Source organism: Centropristis striata, chromosome 2 (assembly GCF_030273125.1).
Source record: "Centropristis striata isolate RG_2023a ecotype Rhode Island chromosome 2, C.striata_1.0, whole genome shotgun sequence".
NCBI lineage: Eukaryota > Metazoa > Chordata > Actinopteri > Perciformes > Serranidae > Centropristis > Centropristis striata.
This window is the reverse complement of record NC_081518.1, coordinates 4888188-4910587: the sequence shown is the minus strand read 5'-3', so window position 1 is coordinate 4910587 and position 22400 is coordinate 4888188. Positions and strand designations below refer to the sequence as shown.

General features: G+C 37.2%; 1 protein-coding gene across 2 annotated transcripts in view; it reads right to left on the bottom strand.

The window, feature by feature from the left end:
• Positions 1 to 343: 343 nt before the first annotated feature.
• lmo1 (LIM domain only 1) overlaps positions 344 to 22400 on the bottom strand; it is a 38582-nt gene continuing 16525 nt past the window's right edge. The window contains exons 2-4 of one of the 2 annotated variants that reach the window (XM_059355921.1): positions 18993 to 19206; positions 3381 to 3506; positions 344 to 691 (exon numbers count right to left, since the gene is read on the bottom strand). In XM_059355921.1, the coding sequence (XP_059211904.1) occupies positions 586 to 691; positions 3381 to 3506; positions 18993 to 19206 (446 nt within the window). In that variant the 3' untranslated portion in view covers positions 344 to 585. Of the gene's footprint in view, positions 692 to 3380; positions 3507 to 18992; positions 19436 to 22400 lie in introns of those variants that run through there. The other variant, XM_059355913.1, reaches the window with a different exon arrangement.

Below are 22400 nucleotides of genomic sequence, written 5' to 3'. Positions count from 1 at the left end.
TAATAAAACTTGTTTTGTTGCATCATGGTTTTTTGAAGAAGGACTTCAAATATATTTTCTCTCTTTTGCAAAGCTTTTTATAGCATCGCAGTTTTTTCGGGAGTCATAATTACATATCAACACGCAACACGGGGCCGACTTTGGTTTTCGGTACAAGATGGAAAAAAACTCACTATGAACATTTAAGAATCTTTAATTCACACTAGTAATAAAATTGCATTACATTTCATAAAATAAATGTTCCAGTTTATATATACAGAGAAAACAGACTGTACATACCCTCCATTGAACCATTTCTAAAAGGAAAATAAAACCAACCGGAAACAAATTTCACAAAACATACAAGCAATACAGTGCTCAGCTAAGCAGGCACAACTGTACATCAAAATTTGTAACTGCTCAGTGTTGGGGGGTGTGGGAGGGGCAAAAAGTTGAACATTTACAATAGAGTCCTTAGGGACTGATAAAGGGGTTTTAAAAAGTATTGCAGGCAAGCAGACAGACGCTTGTCTTTTTCCAAGTGCAGCAGAACATCCATCTCGTGTGTAAAGTGTGGAGCCGATTGTTGCTGCCACCAGGTTCCAACTATTGGACCTGTGTCTCAAAGCTCCCGTTCAGCTGGCCCTCCTCATAGTCCATTTGACACAAAATCATGTTGTTTTTTAGGAAAAACTTGTCCCCCACGCAAAACCTGTTGGCAGAGAAAAACAGACAAAGGCACAACTGTTAACTCTATGGAGTCTTATAGGGTTATTTTGTCCATTTTTGAATCCTTTTCATGTCTTTTCGTGGGTCTGTAAGTGTCTTTTTTTGGTGATTTTGTTTCTTTTTTTGGTAATTTTGTGACTTTTTGGTAATTTTGTGTGTTTTTTAGTCATTTTTTGTCTTTTTTGGTCATTTTGTGTCTTTTTTTGTTATTTTTTATGTCTTTCTTCGGTCATTTATTTTCTTTTTTAGTAATTTTGTGTCTTTTAGTCATTTTGTGTCTTTTCTAGTCACTTTGTGTCATTTAGTCCAACAAAAATGTGATTTTGAATCTTCTTTTACTTTCTAAACACTATCATGCTCAATAAAGAATTTTATATGTTGCAAATGTGAACAAAGGTGTCAAATCTAACATATAAGAGGGTTACATCCAGTTCTATCATTTTATACTAAATCTATTTGAGCTTGTCTCCAGTTTTACTTGGTATATCATCATCAAACTGAAACTGGCCTCATGGAGTTTACAGCCAGAACTTTAGAGGTAAATTTACAGTAGGGCTCCACGCTGCTTTGTTTTCTAGTCTGGATGTGATGAAGAAGTCTGGATTTGGAGCTTTTAGAGACTCCAGAGGGTTTAAAAAAACACACTATTACTGTTGGCGTTGAGACAAAGTGATGTTTGTGTGCTCTGCTCGGCTCTGGCAGGGAAAATGTTGCGTTTAAGATCAGCAGGTAATGATGATTCTGTTTGATTTTGCACATTTGGTTCGAGATGTTTAACCTGACACACGCTGACACGGCGCCTCGACAGATTCAAAGCCCGCTTTTTGATGGTCATCATGAATGAAAGTAGATTTAAAAACCCTATCATTTCAAAAGCGAGCAGACACGAGCGCTGGCACCCGATTTAAAAAAAGGCAGGTCAACTCTCCCCGGACCGAAAGACAGAAAGGTGCTGGCACGGCTGGAGTTTGCAGGGAAACTCTGCCATAGGGTGAGCTTTTTCACACACCAGTTTGGTTCCAGTGCTCGAGAATGTTTTTTTCCCTCTGAAGTCCTGGAGTCAATTGAAGAGGGAAAATAACACATAACAGCCTGCCCTACTGATGTTCTTCTCTGTGCCGCCGTTTGTTTGTGTGACACAGTGGAGACAGCTCCATAATGTGACTGAAGGGGAGCGAAGATAAGAATATAGCCGCGCGTAGCTTGGCTTTAGTAATGAGCCAGGCTGGTAAAACAGTCACGGCCATAGCAATACTGTGCCAGATGAGACCCGGCTTCATGTCTGCCAGCTGAGAAGAGAGACTGCAGTCATAATTCCCTTACAGCAGGTGTTCACTATGGTAACTGAATCTGGCCTGCAGAAGGTTAATGGGCTTGTGCTGTGTGAAGGAACAGGGTCACAGCACCCCTGACAAGCATGCAAAGGACGTTCTGCTCCCAGAGTGGTGCCATTACTGACAGTATATTAATGGGAAAAAGCAATATTTGGGTATGTCATATTCTATGTGTATCATACCATAGGCTTTGTGCTCACTTCAATTTCATAACAGATCCTATCGCTAAAGAAACACCATTTCACACCTGTGTAGGTCCGTTCTCCCCTAACGCAGCAACAGGAGGACTTTATTTTTATTTTTTTAGCTCCTGTTCCTCCGCGCACACATGAGGACAAGAGCTAATTTAACATCCCTCGAGCTTAAAAGATTTAAAGAGCTAGCCACAAACAAGGACAAACTGCAGGCAGTGTGTCACAGTAGGAAATAATTAGCAGAGCTTTACAGATGCAATACCTTTATTTTTACGACACAGGAAGGCAATCTGAGTTTTCTTTTTTTTTTTTAGACTTGACTAAGACTCTGTGGAGGGGTTATGATATCAAGAAATATGAATTCAGTGCTTTTACTTTGAAATAGCAGTTTTTCATGTAGTGCATTACTGAGTGATTGTTTGTTATTATGTGTCCTCAGTTTTGTCTGTAAATTGAATCATTTGTTCCAAGTAATATTCACTAAACTAGTTCATTGGCTTAATTAGTTGATATTTCCAAGTAAAATGTAATTGAGGGACATCAGTGAATCTGCAACTTACTTGTGTATTTTCATAAAAAAATAAGTGGTTCTATTAAATAAATATTACTTAGAAACAGCCTGAGTAAAGATTACAAACACTTTCTGTTTGGAAAAACTTGCCTAGCTATTTTTAAAGTAAATGTCACTCCAATTTTTTTCAGTGTAGCTTGGCTAGTTTTAGATTCCAAATCCAGAAAAAGAAAAGTCTAGAAGAATTGGAGAATTTTATAATGCATAGATAGATTTATTTGCTTTGTATGTTTGATCTGTGGTGAGAATTTGCAAATTTCCTTCATTATGAGGCTCAACTATGCATATTTTTTCGGCTCCGCACTGATTTTTTTCTCATGGCCAAAAATGGCTGTTTCATAGAAAAGGTCTTATCGAATCGTGGCTTTAAAATTGAAAGTCTAATCAAAGTGTGGATGTGGATCACCCTGACACCCCTTTGTAATAATACAATAAGACAGAAAAAGTCTGTTGTACCTTCAGAGAGCTTTTTCAACAGCTTCTAATATTTAAGCTATTGGCCATTTTAACACTCCATTCATGTTTTTATTAAAAAAGGCAATGTTGTTGTGCAGTCATGATCCCCATTCTTACCTCTGGTTACAAAGTTGACAGGCAAAACAGTCCAAATGGTAAACATTATCTCTGGCTCTCATCACCATTTCAAAGGCTGGGATCAGTTTACTGCAGGCTGCACAGTTCCCCGTTGTACCAAAGAGCCTGAAAGACAGAGAGCGCAGACAGAGATTAACCCACCTTCCCTTTACCTTGATGCAATAAAAGAGCAAACAAAAACGTACTGACAGCAAGAACAATGGCAGAAAAATGCTGCAGTGGAGGGGAAAAGAGGGCAAAATGTGTTGAATGTAATGCACAAATCTTTCTTGGCACCCACTTGGTATTTTTGTTAATGAGAGTTACAAACATAGATCTTAATTCTTGCCTAATGATCTAATTAAAATGATCACATGGTTTTAATCTCCTTCTTCAAAAGAATTTTCCCTTCTCGCATGTTACAAAAGCAATGAAAACAGGTCTGAAGCAAAGCATTTTCAATTGTTGAAAGTTTTCTTTTTTCTTTTTATAACTAAAATACCCTAATGAGTCTATCTGAAACCAAAGCCGGCTGGATTTATACACGAGAGGCTCCGTTCTATAATGTAGTCATGAGTTCAAAAGATTTCTGTTACAAGGATTCAGGCTCAATCTCTTCTCCCTCTTTCATTCAGAGAGCTGGAGACAGTGATGGGAGATGTAACCTTGAAGAGTTAACTAAATGTTTCACAGTGAGCAGACTCTGCTGCTGCTGCTGCTGCTGCTGCTGCTGCTTGTTTAGGCTTATTAGATAGGAGCCAAATGATAAAGGTCACAAACAGAGTGAGGAGGCACTGGTGTAGATCTCTTTTCTCCTCAAAGCAAAGGAACCTCAAATGCTTTTTTCCCAGTCAGATTTACATTTTCATTTTCCAAGCGCCTGCCCCCCTATGTTTAATTTGGAGATTCTGGAGCACAGATAGATTTATATATTCTGCAGGAGGAGAAGGAGCGTTTCGCAGCTTTGCAAGAGGGGATAAGGCAACAGCAGATTGCCATTCCAACAGTATGTTAAACACTTTTTCCCCCCGAAAACTTGTAGGAGCTCAGACAGAGGAGTCACAGTGTTGATATTCTGCCTCGTTTATGCTAGTCCCATTCAGTTGCTTTCACCTTGTTAAAGAAAACGTCTATCCAGCAGCCCTGCTTCTAATTAGGGGCCACTGCCCCAGAGGAGCAGGAGAGACAGAAACAGAGGGAGAAAGGCTGTTATGTTCCATGAGAGGGATTCACACGGTGTTAAACAGAGACATTGTTACAACTGTTGCAGTGAAACACTGCATGTTCTCATACAGTAGACATCTGCTGCCCACAGGCCACTCTCTAACACAAAGAACTTGTTGTTTTTTTTGCACAGACACATTTTTAAAAAAACTATTATTCTTACTTTTGTGAAAAACGTCTAGAAGATTCTCACACATTCGATATTGATCCAAAAAATTGAGCAAATCCTCCAATGTTTCTGTGTTTCTTGTTTTTCATTACAGTATATTCAGGTTCCAATGAAATCATTGCATTTTGATGCAGCGTTTTTCAGAAAGTGTTTTGATTATGATTAAAAAAAAGCTTTTTGGAACATGAAGCTCTGTTGTGTTTTCCTTTAAGGTGTCATCCTGCTATTAAACGCTGTCATGAAATATAATTTTGGTTCTTTATTGCACCAAAAATATCTAATTTAATGTGATGAAAACGTGGAATAATCAGTATATTGTATGTACTGTATTTAAATATGTAATTTACTACAGCTGTAAGGTAGGGATGGGCGATATATCAAAAAAATCATAAAAAATATATTGATATATTTCTAAATGTGATATGGAATTAGATCATATCGCATATATCGATATAGTTCAATTTTTTTTCTTTCTTTATATATAAATGCTGCCCTTACTAGGGTTTGTCATAATTACTTATTCTGTAATGTTTGTTACTCTTTCAGACAAGATTTGCCTATTTTATTTCATAGGCTATTTTTAAGATATGTTCTTATTTAAATGTGCACTTTATGGAGCTTTGATTTTTTTTTAAAAAGGTGCTCTTGTTGTTAAACAGTATTTATGTTCACATAAAACGGTTTCTACACTGTAAAAAACCCAATGTTGCTTGTTTGTTATTATAACAAATGTTTCCTTTTCAATTCAACAAAGATTTGTGCAAAAAGTCATTTTAACTTAAAATATTGAGTCAAATAGCAATCATAGCATCAACACTCAAACATTTTAGTTAAAACAAAAGTCGAGTTTTACAGTGTATAAAACAACTCGTAACATGTCATATTTGGCTTTGACTGAACATTTGCTCTCACTGTGCAATAGAAAAATCAGGGTGTATATCGTATATATATATTCAGCCTAAATATATTCAGCCTAAATATATTGAGATATGACTTCTGGTCCATATCGTCCAGCCCTACTTTAAGGTGCACAAAAAGCTTATTTCCACCTTGAAAATGCTTGAAAAGTGCTTGAATTTGAAATTTCTTGGTATCATGGTGAAATAAAAGCCACTTATTTCCCTTCTTTTATCTACTATTCAGTTAAAATCTATAAACATCATTTAGTTGGTTATTGTAAAGTGTCATATAATATCGCCCAGCCCTACTTTAAGGTGCAAAAAAAGCTTATTTCCACCTTGAAAATGCTTGAAAAGGGCTTGAATTTGAAATTTCTTGGCATCATGGTGAAATAAAAGCCACTTATTTCCCCTCTTTTATCTACTATTCAGTTAAAAAGCAGCCCCCATTAGCTGTAACTCACTGTATCATCATCACAGTCCAGGTCTGGCAGCAGACCTGAGCTCTGCATATACAGAAGGGTCACACAGTAATGTCTTTTTCCCTCCCTCGGGGGACCGAGGCTATAAAAGAGCCTAGAGAGCCTCGGTCACTTGCAGAGTCTGACATGCACACACCTATAACAGCTGGCAGGATTATTCTAACCCTTCTCCATTACACCCCGCTGGGCTGCGGACATGGTGCTGACTTGATACATACAGGTTGTGAAAACGCCTGGTGGGGAGGCCCAGCAAGCTGCCGACACTAAGTTCTACCTTCAGTCAAAGCGGCGTGCGACACCTGTGGCTCGTTTTTACCTTTCGGCTATATCTATATTCTCTTTGAATCAATGATGCCCAAACTGTGGGTATAACCTCTTTTGCCCTTTCGTATTTTCTGTGAGCATCGCTCCTCTGCAAACCTGTTTAAAAATGCAACTGCAGCTACTGCACTGCAAAAGCCAACCGACAAAAAAACAAGAAATACATAACTAGAATTAAGCAAATACAGGCTCGAAATAAGTGAAATTATCTGCCAGTGCAGTAAGTTAATTTTTCTTTGTAAGAATTCTTATATACTTATTTTGAGCAATTGTGGCTTGAATTGTCCAACTATAGTAACATTAAAATAAGCCAGTAATACCTGAAACGAGCACGTTTTGTGGTAGAAAACGCTTTTGAAATAGCATTTAAACTACATTCAACTAAAACTCTCAATTGGAGACAATATTTTAGGTAAAAACTCACCATATTCAACAGTTGAATAGCTTCAAAAGCATGAAAAAGATCACAGTGTCAATCCTAAAAACAAGTCTTTAAACAATAAGATAATTAAATAAGCATATAATAATAATACTAATAATTAAATAAGCACATAAAGCTATGGGCAGTAGGTTAATTATACTCTAAACAATATAATTAAGATACTATTGCTAGAATATATATAATATATATATAAGAAGAAAATACTTGGTGAGCTTTATGTTTTTGCAGTGTGTATGTTTGTTGCATTTAGCCTAGCAGAAATACAGGCTATTTAATACAGGTGCATCTCAATGAATTAGAATATCATAGAAAGTTTATTTATGTCAGTAATTCAGTTCAAAAAGTGTAAATAACACATTATATAGATCCATTACATACAGAATGAAACATTTCATGTCTTAATTTATTTAATTTATTCTAATTATAATGATTATGGCTTAAATTTAATGAAGACCTAAAAGTAAATAAATATTATAAAAGACCCATTTAAAAAAGTAATACTTGGTTGAGGCTATTTGAAGTGAACTACTGGAAATGGACTTTTCCATAATATTCAAATTTATTGAGATGCACCTGAATATAAATATTATAAGTAATATTTTCCTTTGCAAAAATGATGTATGTTCAATGTAAATACATGGAAGGCTTTCAACAGAAAGAAACATATCAGATAAGTTGCATACGCTTCTTTGTTTCGCACAAAAATAAAGATTTTAAAGGGGCAGTGCACCAAATTTCACACATCAAATTAAGCCAGCTCGTCATGTTGATTAGTATTTGAGAAGGCAGCAGTATAATCTCTTTATGTCTAAAAAAATAAATAACCCTGATGATGTTACTATTGGTTATCTCAGCTTGGGATTTCAGACCAGAGATTTATGACAAAAAGCCTGAAGGGTCTGGTAAACAACAACATCTTTGCACAACGTCGAAGTTGTTCCCCTTAGGTGCTAATAAAGAAACCTTGAAACACGGTGAAGATCGGATTTTTCAAGAGCCACGAGGAAGGCTGTAGTGGTGGAAGTGAACATGCATTAAATATAGGCTTGTATAGAAATAAACCTGAAGGAAAAAACACTATTAGAGGCAGAAATGAAGCAATTCGACGAATACTTAGTGGACTGACCAATGTGGTTTCTGTTAAGCAAATTAGAATTTTACCTTAACCTTTAATGAACTTTAAAGTCTGACTGTAAACTGTAAAATAAGACATTTAATGTGTGTTTGACTGTAAATGCTGACCAATCAGAGCAGACTGAGCTTTTTCTGCGACAGGATTTTACAGAGACAGGCACTACAACTAAACATCTCAGATCAAGAGTGAAAAGAGTTTTTTTTAATTAAAGCATGTTCTAAAACATGGGTCTCAAACTCGCGGCCCGCAGGCCAATTGCGGCCCTCATGATGATATTTTGTGGCCCCCACCTTGATATGAAAGTTTAATGTGAGTTTTATATTAATGGCACTTTACAGTGTTGTGTTTGTGTTGTAATTAAAGGTCCCTTTAATTACTTTTTTTGGTCATGTTGTGTCTTGTTTTGGTAATTTTGTGTCTTTTTTTTATAAATTTGTTTCTTTTTTTGTAATTTTGTGTCTTTTTTTAATGTTGTTTTGTCTGTTTTGGTAATTCTGTGTTTGTTTTTTTTTGTAATTTTGTGTCTTTTTTACTAATTGTGTGTCTTTTTTAGTAATCTTGTGTCTTTTTTATGTCATTTTGTGTCTTTTTTAGTAATCTTGTGTCTTTTTTGGGTCATTTTGTGTCTTATTTTGGTAATTCTTTGTCTTTTTTGGTCATTTTGTGTCTTTTTTTAAATAATTGTGTGTCTTTTTTGGTAATTCTTTGTCTTTTTTGGTCATTTTGTGTCTTTTTAAAAATAATTTTGTGTCTTTTTTGGTAATTCTATTAATTTTTTTGGTTATTTTGTGTCTTTTGTCATTTTGTGTCTTTTTTGGTCATTTTAGGTCTTTTTTGGTCATTATGATACTGCCTCCAGCGGCCCCCAGGTAATTTGAGTTTGAGACCCCTGTTCTAAAACATTACAGGTTCCCTTTAATGTGCCGACTTATCTTCCTAAAATAGTTGCGAGTACTTTTGATTAGCAAGCCAAAAAGCTGAAATTTTTTCTGCTGCTATCTCAGAGAGGGTTCACACTTCTGAGGTGGAAGTTGAGTAAAAATGAAGCTACAGAACCGTGTCATGTTCTCCGAAAAGACACTGGTTCCTCTGAATCACCCTGATAGTCTTCAAATCATGCAGAGATCCACTGCTTCCATGATAACCTGATTTCCTATCACAGGCAGACATTTGGCACAGAAAAGAAAAATGCTTCCATCTTCATCATAACATGAAAAAGTTGGAGTGTAAGAAAGTGTCCCATTCACACAGTTCTTCAGCCAACAATTGATGTTTCTGGGTTATAACGTGGTATCAACATACGGCTTAATTGGGCTCCTCGTGCTAAGAGGAGATTACAGCCTGAGAGAACTGTCTCATCACATTACACTCTTCTCTTCCGGCTCCTATGAAGCTAAAAGCAGCCGGAGTTGAACCGCCGCTGCAGCAGCAGTCTCATGAGTAACAGCTGAAGTGGAGCTGCGTATAGCAGGCGATGAATGTTTCACACCAAAACATGATCTAGTGGCAAATGTAAAGGTCAAAGGAGTTGATGTAAGCTGGGAGAATGCAACCTATTAACACAAAAATGCACAAGTGACACAAAGTAAAATAGACACACACAAGCTTTTAAAGCAAAGTGGACTGAATGGAATGACGAGGTGCATTATCCCCTTTATCTTATGGACCGTACTGTTATTTGGAACATCTCAAGTATTTCCAATTGGCCAATAATGGTGTTTTTACCTGGCTGGTATTACTGTGGTACAAACAGTATTTATGGTACATGTAAGAAACGATGTTAATAGAGTTGCCCCCCACCTTTTTTCTTCTCTAAACTTGATTTGCTTCAAAGCACTGAAACAGCGGCTTCATAAATTGTGGATTACGTTTGAAAAAACATTCATTTCCAATAGATTTTTTTTGTTTGAATAGGCTATTTTCTGCAGAATTTCCATGTATTGTCCTCTGAAAAGTATATCCATCTATATGCACTCATTAAGTGATTGGGGCTATTTGACGTGAACTACTGGAAATGGACTTTTCCATCAATTCTAATGTATTGAAATGCACCTGAATATAAATATTATTCGTAATATTTTCCTTTGCAAAAATGACTGCAAATACATTGAAGGCTTTCAACAGAAAGAAACATATCAGATAAGTTGCATACGCTTCTTTGTTTTTCACAAAAATAAAGATTATAAAGGGGCATTACACCAATTTTCACACATCAATTTAAGCCAGCTCGTCATGTTGATCACCTTTATTTTATGGACCATACTGTTATTTAGAACATCTCTCAAGTATTTCCAATTGGCCAATAAAGGTGTTTTTACCTGGCTTGTGTTAAGGCTTCTGAGAAACCAAACACAGTATTCATGGTACATGTAAGAAATAGAGTTAATAGAGTTGCCCCCCACCTTTTTTCTTCTCCAAACTTGATTTGCTTCAAAGCACTGAAACAGCGGCTTCATAAATTGTGGATTACGTTTGAAAAAACATTCATTCATTTCATTTCCAATAGATTTTTTTTGTTTGAATAGGCTATTTTCTGCAGAAATTCCACGTATTGTTCTGACACATGTCCTGTATTGTAGGAGTGCAGTGGCTCATGCACTTCAATTTCCCTGGTCATTTGGATTAAATAAATCAATATTCTCAAATGGAAAGTGAAAAAAAAATTCAACATCAACAGAGGTTTTTTTTTTTCCACAGCGTTTCTATTTAAATAGACTGTGAATGGCGAGTTTCTGGAAAATATGAGAGTATTGTTCTGAGCTGAGCCCATCAGGTTGTGTCGATCAATCATCAGCATTGCAACAGAGTCTGAAGCATAAAAAGTCCTTTAAAAAAGACGCTTTTATGGTTTATTTAAATGGATTAGAGGGTTAGAAGTGACTGATTTTGATTACTCACCAACACCTGTGAGACTTCCTGCCATTATTTCTGAACGAGCAATCATATCGCAATCTCAACATCACAGTTTTTTATTTTCTTATACATTTTAATGCAGCGTTTTCAATGTTTGGAAAGTCCTTGGACTATGAAAAAAAGCTTTTTGAAACATGAAGCTCTGTTGTGTTTTCCTTTAAGGTGTCATCCTGCTATTGAACACTGTCATTAAACATAATTTTGGTTCTTTATTGCAACAAAAACATCTAGTTTAATGTGATGAAAAGTGAAATAATCAGTATATTGCATGCACTGTGTTTTAAATATGTAATTTAGTACAGCTATAAGGTGCTGGAAAAGCTTATATGCACCTTGAAAATGCTTGAAAAGTGCTTGAATTTGAAATTTCTTGGTAAGCAAAACAAAATGACCAAAAAAGACACAGAATTACCAAAAAAGACACAACATTATTTTAAAAAGACACAAAATGACCCAAAAGACACAAAATTATTTAAAAAAGACACAAAATTATTAAAAAAGACACACAATTATTAAAAAAAACTAAAAATTATTAAAAAAGACACATTATTTTTAAAAAGACAAAAAATTACTAAAAAGAGACACAAAATGACCAAAAAAAGTAATGAATGGGACCTTCCACACACAAAACGGCAAAGTGCCATTCATATAAAACTCACATTAAACTTTCATATCAAGGTGGGGGCCACAAAATATCATCACGAGGGCCGCAATTGGCCCGCAGTCCACGAGTTTGAGACCCATGATTTAGATAGTTTTAGTTCGTTTTGTAAACACACAATTTCAGTTTACAAAAATGTTTTTTTCAATTGTAGTTTTCATTATTTTGTTAATTTTCATTAACTATGATAACCTTGCTACTTACAACATGCTATATCATGATGTATGTTGCTATTTATATCAGGATAGAAGATTTTGAACATTTCGCTCCGTCCTCCAGCTTCCTTCAGTCTTTATCAGGACTGTGCACTCTTTCAAAGAGTCCTATTTAGTAGCTAAAATGTTCCTGTGTGTGCTGATGTGGGTTGTTGGGAGCATCGTTGGACGGCAGGAATGTAAAGAAGCTCAGCTCGCCGTTATTCTCTGTTATTGAGTTATTACAATCACTCTTTAGAGAAAAGAGGGCCTTCTTTAGTTCTTTCAACTGGCTGCTTTGCTAACTTCAAACCTTTAAAGCTCCTACAGTGCATCATCTGCCTCTCTCTATTGCTTCCCTCAGATTGGGCTGTGGCTCTTGAAGTTTCTCTACCTGTTCTCTGAGCTCTTTGAGACTTCCCAGTCTGCACGGAGTTTGTCAGATTTCATAAAAGGGAAAGCTGTTAATGCATGCATCGCATGTTCTGACCCTCCCCGGCAGCCGCGTCTTTTTCAAAGTGTAAACCTTTTCTGTTCAGATCTGTCGTGCCCGGAAAGTAAGAGCAACTGTTAGCGGGAGGAGAGCAATTGTTTTACTTACTAAAGTAGTGAGGAGAAGACAGATTTGAAAAACAGTCACATCCAGATGGAGCTATAATCTTCCCCCTGCTATTTCACCGGTTTGTGGATAACTTATAATGTTCATTATCTTGAAAACGTTTTCCTCTTACAGTTAATTATACCCCATTTTGATAAGTGGATGACTATTATGTCCTCTCTAATATATGAAATAGAGGATTAAATGATTTCAGGCTTCAAGTCCTGATGATCACACCATGACTAGATTGTCAACCCTCTGGTGAAGTCGAGCGATCCTGGGCTCCAGACATAAAGGAAACGCCTAATTAATCTATTATTCTCATTTATAATGAAAGAGTGTGGCCAAGTTGATAAAAAAAAAAAAACACTCTTGTGATACCGGGAAGTGAATGTCAGGAATATTAGAAGCTGAACTTTTTGTTGGTGGACTGGTTTGGAGGGCAGGGGAGGACGCTGTTTAACCCTTTGATGCACAACATGGGTCTAAAGTGACCTGATATGTATTAGTTTTTATGTTCTATATCTTTGCAATAAATTATTTTCATCATTCAGTAATCCAGGTTTTCTTCATTAGTTTGTTTTTGATCATCATACATCCTAATTTTATGTTTTCCTTAATTAACTTTTTAGTAAAATCCCTTTTTTGTGTCACTACTCTTCTAATGCACAACATGGGTGATAAATGACCCATACCCATGTTTTAGCTAAGTAGCTTGCTAAGCTAACTACTTATCTAAGTTCTTGGCTAAGTAGCTTGATAAGCTAACTACTTAGCAAATGTCTTGGCTAAGTAGTTAGCTTAGCAAGCTACTTAGCCAAGTAGTGACCTATGTAATAATACAAAAACTTTTTTCTTCATAAAGTATGAGAGGCAAAATGGAAATAATGATCAGTTCTTATCAAAAACATGATATTTAAAGAATACTTGGAATATTCAATCATAAAATAAGTTCAAAAGATAGAGCACAGAAACACACAGCAGCATTAAATAACATGGGAAATGAATGCGGGTCATATTTGACTATTATGGTAGAATAACGCAACAGCGCCCCCGGTTTTAATGGTAGAAATGCAGTAATGGGTAACACTTTACAATAACCATCATTTATAAATGGTAAACAGATAGTTAATGTTAAATCATCATTTATAAACCGTATATAAGCCATTTAGAATGGTAAATACATCATTTATTAATGTTTAACTAACTTCATCATTTATAAATGACAAATATATGGTATATTAATGTAAGTTTATAGTTACTTTACCATTAACAAACAATTAAATTATAATTAATAGTTCATTAATAGTTTTAGTTGTACTCATTTTAACATTTTTAACACCATATTAAGTATGTTAATGATTTTAAAATGATTCATATACCTATAGAAATTGGTTTAAAACGTTCAAAGATAAAATTTGTATAGCACTTTGTAAATGGTTAATAATTGGTCCATCTATAAACATCATTTAGTTTAGTTAGTTGGTTATTGTAAAGTGTTACCCAGTAATGCTTTCCCGGCTTAAATGGGTTAAGGTGTGTGTGTGTGTGTGTGTGTGTGTGTGTGTGTTTTAAGTGTAAGACTCAGGAAAGTATGAGCACATTCAATAAGTTGCTAATGCCACCGAAGGACAATCACAGATGGAGCTTCTATAATAATTAATGTGAGCATGGCAGGGATCCAAACTCTGGGAAATAACCAAAGTGTGTTTGATCCACCCGCTTGTCTTTAATGAAGTGCAGGAGGCTAATTCAGTGCACAGATTTAACTTCATTACCGCAGGTGAGGGGAGCCTTCGTCTTACGATACAGAAAAGAAGGAATGAAAGGGGAAACTGGTTCAGGATAGAGAGACTGCATCACCTACTTTCAAATACTCTGGTCTCTCAAACTGCCTCTTCTCTATACGCAAGGCAAGGTTTTTAATTTGTTCCATAATAGAATTCATCTCAAGCATCTCTAGCCATTAAGTGTTCTGCATTTGTCGCAGGCTGAAGAGCAGGCGAGTGGGATGGATTTCATTAGGCAATCCGGGGCAACAGAGGAGCACAGAAAGCTCTCTCCTCCTCCTTCCTTTTTGCTCTTATTTTAGTATTCCTAACTCTTGATTTCATATGTCATTCTCAGTTTTTCATCCTGTCTCTGACCTCTGCATCTTACTGGTCTAATGTGCGAGAAAGCTTTTCCTTCTACCTTCACAGTGCCAGTTAGGCACTTATGGCTGGGGGGTTGGGGTTTTGCTGTCCTTTCAGCAGATGTATTTTACCAAGCGAAACTCCGAGCTTCATCATTTTTGCCTTCTCTTGGTCATTTACCCATTTATTATTACCTCATCTGCACCATCTGCCCCTTCTGGGGGCAACATCAGGTCTTAGCGGACCTCTCACTGCATCTTAAAAGCATTAACTGTGGGTGGGAACTGATGGATGGTAATGGCCTATCTCAACGTAACGTCCCTAAGCGCCTCTCAAGTGGGCTGCGGGCTTCTTCCAGGTCAGAGGAAGAGCTGAGATGTAAGTAAAATGTCATGGAGATCCATGAGTGAGGACGGAAGAATACCGAGTTGATTAAGGTTTTCTTTGGTTCGGATTTAAGGGGTGAAACAAAATGATAGCTGCTATTTTGAATGTTAGAGTAATGAGTGGATGCAAAGCTAGTACACTGTAAAAAAAAAATGTTTGTAGAAATTACAGAAAAACATTGTCAAATTGCATCGGAAATATCATGGTTATTGTAAAGTGTTACCAATATTTTTTTCATTTTTTACAGTGTAGAAGGAAGTTGCCGCTTTTATTGTGGTAACCTTTGAGAAGCTTGCCGAAAAAAACAAAGCCGAAGCTAAAAAGCAGAGAATGGCAGTTGGCCTGAGTACCTGAAGTACAAAGTGCTATACATATTTAATTGTATATGAATAAGGTATATGAATAATCTCAAAATCATTAACATACTTAATATGGTGTTAAAAATGTTATAATGAGTGCAACTAAAAGTATTAATTTTAATTGAATTGTTTGTTAACAAACATCTATTTGCCATTCATAAATGATGTAGTTAGTTAAACAAACATTAATGAATTATGTATTTACCACTCTAAATGGTCTATATACGGTTTGTAATCTGTTTACCATTTATAAATGATGGTTATTGTAAAGTGTTACCAATATTTTTTTTTCACTCTACAAACATTTTTTACAGTGTAGAAGGACGTTGCCGCTTTTATTGTGGTAACCTTTGAGTAGCATGACGGAAAAAACAAAGCCGAAGCTAAAAAGCAGAGAATGGCAGTTGGCCCGAGTACCTGAAGTGACTCATATTCAACAAGCACAAACCCAGGAGCACCAGGGGTCTGGTCCCAGACCGCCCGCCCCCCCCGCTGGGTTAACAAACTTCCTGTTGCGGCCGCTACACAGGTTGGACTCGGCCCGCGGCGTTCCCTTGGTGCTCCAGTTTGCGCTGACTGAATCTGAGTTGCTATAGCGACTCCCTCTGGAGCCACAGCTCGCTCTCCTCCAGGCAAAGTAGCCTCAGCGGCGGGGAGGAAGAGAGGGGCCGCGGGGGCGCTAGCTAGCAAGTTCTCGTCTCATTTGTGGTCTGATACACAGAGAAGAGTCATAGCAAGTCAAGAAGAGGCCGAGCAAATCAATGTGTTGCACGCAGCTCTACAACCAAATAAGATTATACTCGTATTCAAAAAATCAATGTAGCGGTCAAAGTTGATATCGAGGCGGCCGCTACAAATAAGTCAATGCTGAGGAAACACAAGTATTGAGCAGGGACTTCTAAATGTAGCAGTTAACATCAAAAAGTACATATCTTTTATTCATTCTGTTGCAAATGTGCATTTTATTCGCCAATTTGTATGTATGATGCTGCTGCAGTGATAGAAGATCAAAAGAAACATATATAAAGTGTACACTGCAAAAAAATGGGTGTCTAAAAACAAGATAAAAACACTAAATCTGAGGGAAATGATCTTGCTGCATGGACAGATAATTTCACTTGACAAGATTTCTTAAATTAAGATGATTAAATCTAGAAATAAGCACGTTGTACGCTTAAAATAAGAAATTAACTCTTAAAACAAGATAAATTAAAGCTGCATGCAGCGATGAACTGGCCCGAGCAGAGTGACCTGACGATTATTTGTTTCTTACCAAGATAAAAAAAAACTTTAGATTTGGAAGTGTTAGATAATTTATCTTTTTTTAAGAGCTAATTTATTATTTTAAGTGTTCAACATGCTTTTATGCAGTGTACACTTTATATATGTTTCTTATGAGACATATTTCGGAAAAAAATTATGCGCACTACATACAAGTCAATCTTTCTTTCACTGGAGCAGCATCATACATACAAATTGGCGAATAAAATGCACATTTGCAATAGAACGAATAAAAGATATGTATTTTTTGATGTTAACTGCTACATTTAGAAGTCCCTGCTGAATACTTGTGTTTTTGCAGTGTATGATTCTACTTTTCCCCATGGTTTAATGTTAAAAAAAATGTGCAAAAATCCTAATATTGAATAGCAACTCGTGCATAATCACAATATTAAAAAACTGCAATACATATGGAATCGGCACCCGAGTATCATGATCGTATTGAATCGGGAGATATATCGTCCCAGCTCTCCCAGTAGGCTGTAAGTATCAGTGAGAGAGTGAAGAGACAAGTGGGCTGATGGGAAATGGAGAAAGGGAAAGGGGGGAGGACGGACGGGACAGGGAGTTTTAGGAGAAAGAGGGAGAGAAGGAGGGGGGGCTGGGGCAGCGGCATCCCTAAGTCGGCCCCCGGGGGATTCCCCCCTCAGATAAATGGTAGGATCTCATTGGGAATGTGACTTAACGCCCAGGAAATGGTCATGTTTAATTTAACAAGCAGATGGCAGGGGCATCTGAAGGGGGGTATCCAGAGCCAAAGACACAGATAAAGCAACAAGGCTGCCTGGAGGTTTCTCAGCCTGCAGCTCTGGGACGAGCAGAGCTGCTCTACTCGGTGACAGACGTCTTCTGGGTCGATGTAAACACGGAGAAAAAGATGAAAATATGAGAAACAGTAAAAATAAACATGCAGTGAGCCTGTCTGACTGGGTTTTTTAATGTACTGTATAGTGCAATTCGTATCAAATTCCAAACGTATTGCATTTAAAGTCTGTTTTTGTGGATGTTTTTAATGAGGTGAAATGACCTGATACATTAGCTCCCCATGTCTTTAAAATTCATCAGTAAGAGGGAATGCTGCAACCTATTGTAAATGAAACCCGAGCATAAGCCGCTGCTTACTTTATATTCATACTGTGACTATGCATTTTGTATTCTGGAAGCAGTGATACAGAAATGTCATGACAGCATGACTCATGTTTTGATGGTTGCACAAGAATTTTTATCCCCGTATTTAGAATTTTTTAAGAGTTAAAAATAAGGATTTGCTCTCAAAATGCCTCAAATGTTCTAGTTTTTTCGCGCCAGGGTGCTTGTGTTGGAAACATCCCAGAACAACATTACTTTCTGCTATATGCATACTGTAAAAGAATCTGACAACAAACTGTGTGCATATAAGAACTATATTTGCTAACTTCAGTGGATATCAAACTGGGTCCCCGTGTCTCTCTGTTTGGTCGTAGAACCACATGGATTTCTTCCAGCTAATCAGCAAAGATCAGGCTACGTCACAGACAGTGACACCATGACATCTGACCAATCAGTATGATAATAATATGATAATATTAACTTTATTGGCCTTGACCTCCAATGTAAAAATGAAACATTTTGGAAAAAATCTGCAAGAAACAGTCGTGTTATTCTTCAATGACTTGTACGAGGAGAACTTGACTATTATGGCATGTTAGGGCCAATATGAATAAAAATAAAAATGCAAATTTACTAGATTAAAGTACAAAATCTACAAGAAAAAATGCAGAAGTGCAGATTTAAGAGATTTAAAGTGCAAATGTGCTAATATTTTGAGAAAAAAGTTGCAAATTTACTACATTAAAGTGGCAAATCAACAAGAAAAAAAGTCACAGATTTAAGAGATTTAAAGTGGCAAATCTGCACGAAAATAGTCGCAGATTTACGAGACAAAAGTGGGGAAAAAACAACTTTTTTCTTGCAGATTCACCACTTTAAATCTCATAAATCTGCACATTTTTTCTCGTAGATTTGGGGGGTGGTGGTAATATTTTGAAAAAAAAGTTGCAAATTTAAAGTGGCAAATTTTCGCGAAAAAAGTCGCAGATTTACGAGAAAAAAGTGAAAAAAAAGCAATTTTTTTTTCTTGTTTATTTGCTCTTTCATTCTCCAGGGTTGAAATTTGGAATTTGCAAGTATTTCAACGAGTGCCCTATTAAGGGTTAAGCTGTGGTGTAGTTGTAACACTGAGGTTTAGATGTTAGCTGTGAATGGAAGCTGCAGGAAACACACACTGAGATACCAGAGCTCACGGTAACAGGAGGCAAAAAAAAAAAAAAAAAAAAAGCACCTTTGTGATTCTTTTATGTCACAGAGCTCTTACAATGGCATGGCTTTTGTGTTTGTTGTGAGTGGAGCGAGGTGATTGTGTGTCGTTCTTGCCTCAGGTAGTCCCTGCGACAGAGGATGAGGTTGGCTTTCGTATAGAGGGTGGAGCCCACCTCCCCCAGGCGGCAGTCACAGCAGGCACATTTGAGACAGTCCTCATGCCAGTATTTGTCCAGGGCCTTGAGCAGGTAGCGGTCTTTAATCTTGCGATTGCAGCCAGCGCACCCCTTCTGTTTCCCTTTGGGCTGGACGGAGAGCATCGGCACACCTGTAGTGATAAGGAGACAAACAGCCATGCGTGATTTACGGCCCGGGAACATGAGTGACTTTTCATGTTCTCTTTTTGATAAGCTGGCTGCTTCTCGAGGCGTCTAAGCCCGGCCACAGCACACTGCCTACCTGCTTCATATGCATTAAAGAAAACAGTCTTCCATGTAGATAGGCGCTCAGGTCACATTGGACTACAAAGCCCTGACTTACTTGTTCCAGCGAGAACATGCTGTAATACAGAAGTTACATGATCACTAGCTGCAGGTTCCAGAGGAAGGGGCATGTCCTGGTTATTTCCCCGGATAAAAGACACAATCGGCCTCACGCAGGAAGCCATACACAAACAAATTTACTCTTATTGGCTCCTTTTTACAATTTGTTTCTGTTGTGTTAGTACCCATTGATTTTTGGGATTCAACAATGTTTTCTTATTTTTTTCTCTCCTCTTAGATAAGAGAGATTTTACAAGCAGTCCAGACACATTTTACCAAGACAAGAAAAAAGGAAAGATATGTTTTAATTTGTAGGAACATTAAAAAACAAAAAACACCAGTATAATCAAATGTATGTATATAATAGATTGTTATATACAAGATGAATACATGATTTATAAGTATGTTGTTTGTGTATGTTTTTATCAATATAATATAATTTCACAATACAGTATCAAGATGTTTTTCATTTTCCTTCAAGTACAAGGGCTGCAACTAACGTTTATTTTCATGATTGACTAATCTGACGTTTTATTTCACAATTAATTAATTAATCTAGTAGTTTGGTCTATAAACTCTAAGAAAATAGTGACAAATGTCTTGTTCCTTCAGTCCAAACAAAGTAAATTCAGTTTAATATGATACAAAACAGAAAAAAAGTTTAAATCTCCATATATGAGAGGCTGAAAACAGTATTTTTTGGGGCATTTTTACATTAAAAATGACTTTGATTTTCAAAATAGTTCAACTAATCAGCCAACAAATAGTTTCAGCTCTAGCTAGCACTGACAGTTGGTAAAATCATGTTTTCTCTGTTAAGTTTATCCCACAGTATGTCAATTTAACTATCTCTGAAATCCTTCTTACAGCCTTTTTTTGGTGGCGTTTTTGGTGTTTCTCTAATTCTTGTCCATGTTATATAGAGTATTACTTACTAACGATGTATTTCTGCTATGCTAATAAACAATTATGATCATGTGGAAACCATCATTCAGCACACCTGGTCAGAGCAGATTGTGAAGAACATTTGGTGCATTGACTTTTCCTTATTTCCAGAGAAAACGTAAGAGAAATTAAAGCCCATGTTTCTGCATGAGGACCACTGTTTATTTTGCTTACTGTGGTATTTACAGGCAGCTGTGTAGTCCGTTAGTTACCTGCCATTTCATCAAAGCCCATTTCACTCAACTGTCTACAGCTGTAAAAGCTCCTCATGGGCTTTGTTTGGTATAGATTAACATTAACCTTTTAAAAAGCCTCTGACCACAAAAACGTTGCTACCAGACCCCAGTGAGATATGTTATGGCCTAAGTGCCTTTTAGCATACACTCACTCTCTGTGTTTCGTACACACACACACACACACACACACACACACGCCGACAGAGACTCACACGCATTTGCACACACAAACCACAAACACACACACAGTGTTCCCTACTCAGAGCATTACAGCCTTTCCTCCTTTTACACTTATCTGTACTCATGTGTCTGCAACGAGCGAGCCTAAGTTACCAAACTCGCAAATTGCCCTGCTGTCACGCAGGTCCCCTTTAAGCACGCCTTTTAGCCTCCTAAAGGACAAATAAAGTCCATTTAATAACTGCACTAAACACTAATAGTCTATGTGTGGTTGACATTTGTGTTTGGACTAAAAGCCCCCCTCAGGCCACTGCTGGTACAGAGGCAGGGGCGCGCAGCTCCCCTCTGTAGCACTAACAGGTCTGCCACAGCTGAAAGCACAAGACAACAGCTCTTAAGACACTCTCTCACACACTGAGCTATTGATCCATCTAAAAGAACACACAGTGGACGCCACTTGCCACTCTACTTTCAAAACACATTTCTCTCTCTCTCTTTCTCTCTCTAAAAAAAAAAAAAAAAACACCGGACACTCTGCATCACAGGGGGTTAGGCCAACATTTTGTATGTGTGGGTATCTATAAAGGCCCATTTTAAAGACACTCTATACAGAGTTTTATATGAAATGTCACTGTTTTACCGTTGCACTTTAGAGATGTGATGCGCATGCAGGTACATTTTGTCCAGAGCAGATAAAAGTTTCTATTTTCATTTCATTAGCGGGAAAGTATGCACAGTTTGCACACGGTGTAATGTAAAGTGTGAATGGGGTCATTCTCCAGTTAGAGGTGCCATTTTACAGTAACTTCTGTGGTTTGCTCAGTGATAAACACAAGCTCAGCTGGTAACAAGGGACTGCTTCACTGTGAGCACTGTTTTTCTCTGCTGAGCCTGTCAAGTTCGTTCTCTTTCACAAAAACCTTATACCACTTTTCAAAGGACTTCTTTGGAATAGAAAGGCATATTTTCTCTCTCTCTCTTTCTCTTTCTGTCTCTCTCACATGCACGCATGCACACACACATCTGCACACCTAAATGGACTCACAAAGTACCTTATTGGATCCAGATTTGCTCTGCAATTTTTGGCCATCCACACATCAATAATGCTATGAATGTAGTATAATTAGCATTTCCCCTTTTAAAAAAGAGGTGAAAGAAATAGGAGAGCTTGTTAGTCAAATTTATGGCTTTGGTTTATATGTCAGTAAGTGCTCTGGTGGTGTTGAGCCGTCTTATTTCTTTATCAGAAGTGGAAAGGAGAGGCTAATTGGTCCGGTGCTGGTGATGGGAGCCATCAATTAGTGTTCTGCCTGGCCTCCAGCTCCCTCACCTCCCTCCCTCTCCAAAACAGGCCCCTTGAAGCTGGCACATTAGGATCACAAAACCTGCTATAAATACCAATGTTCAGTGTAAATGAAGCTAAAAAGCTTCAAATTCAAGCCACACTGGCTAAGGGCGGACTCTTCTACCTGCATTTCATGGCTTGTTAGGGGAGCTCTCTGCAGGTATGCCAACAGTGCTCGCCTGACAGACTTCTACAGAACTAAAAACAGTCTTAATGAGGAGAGAGAAAATGCCTGTGTGTGTGTGTGTGTGTATGTGTGTGTGTTTGTGTGTGA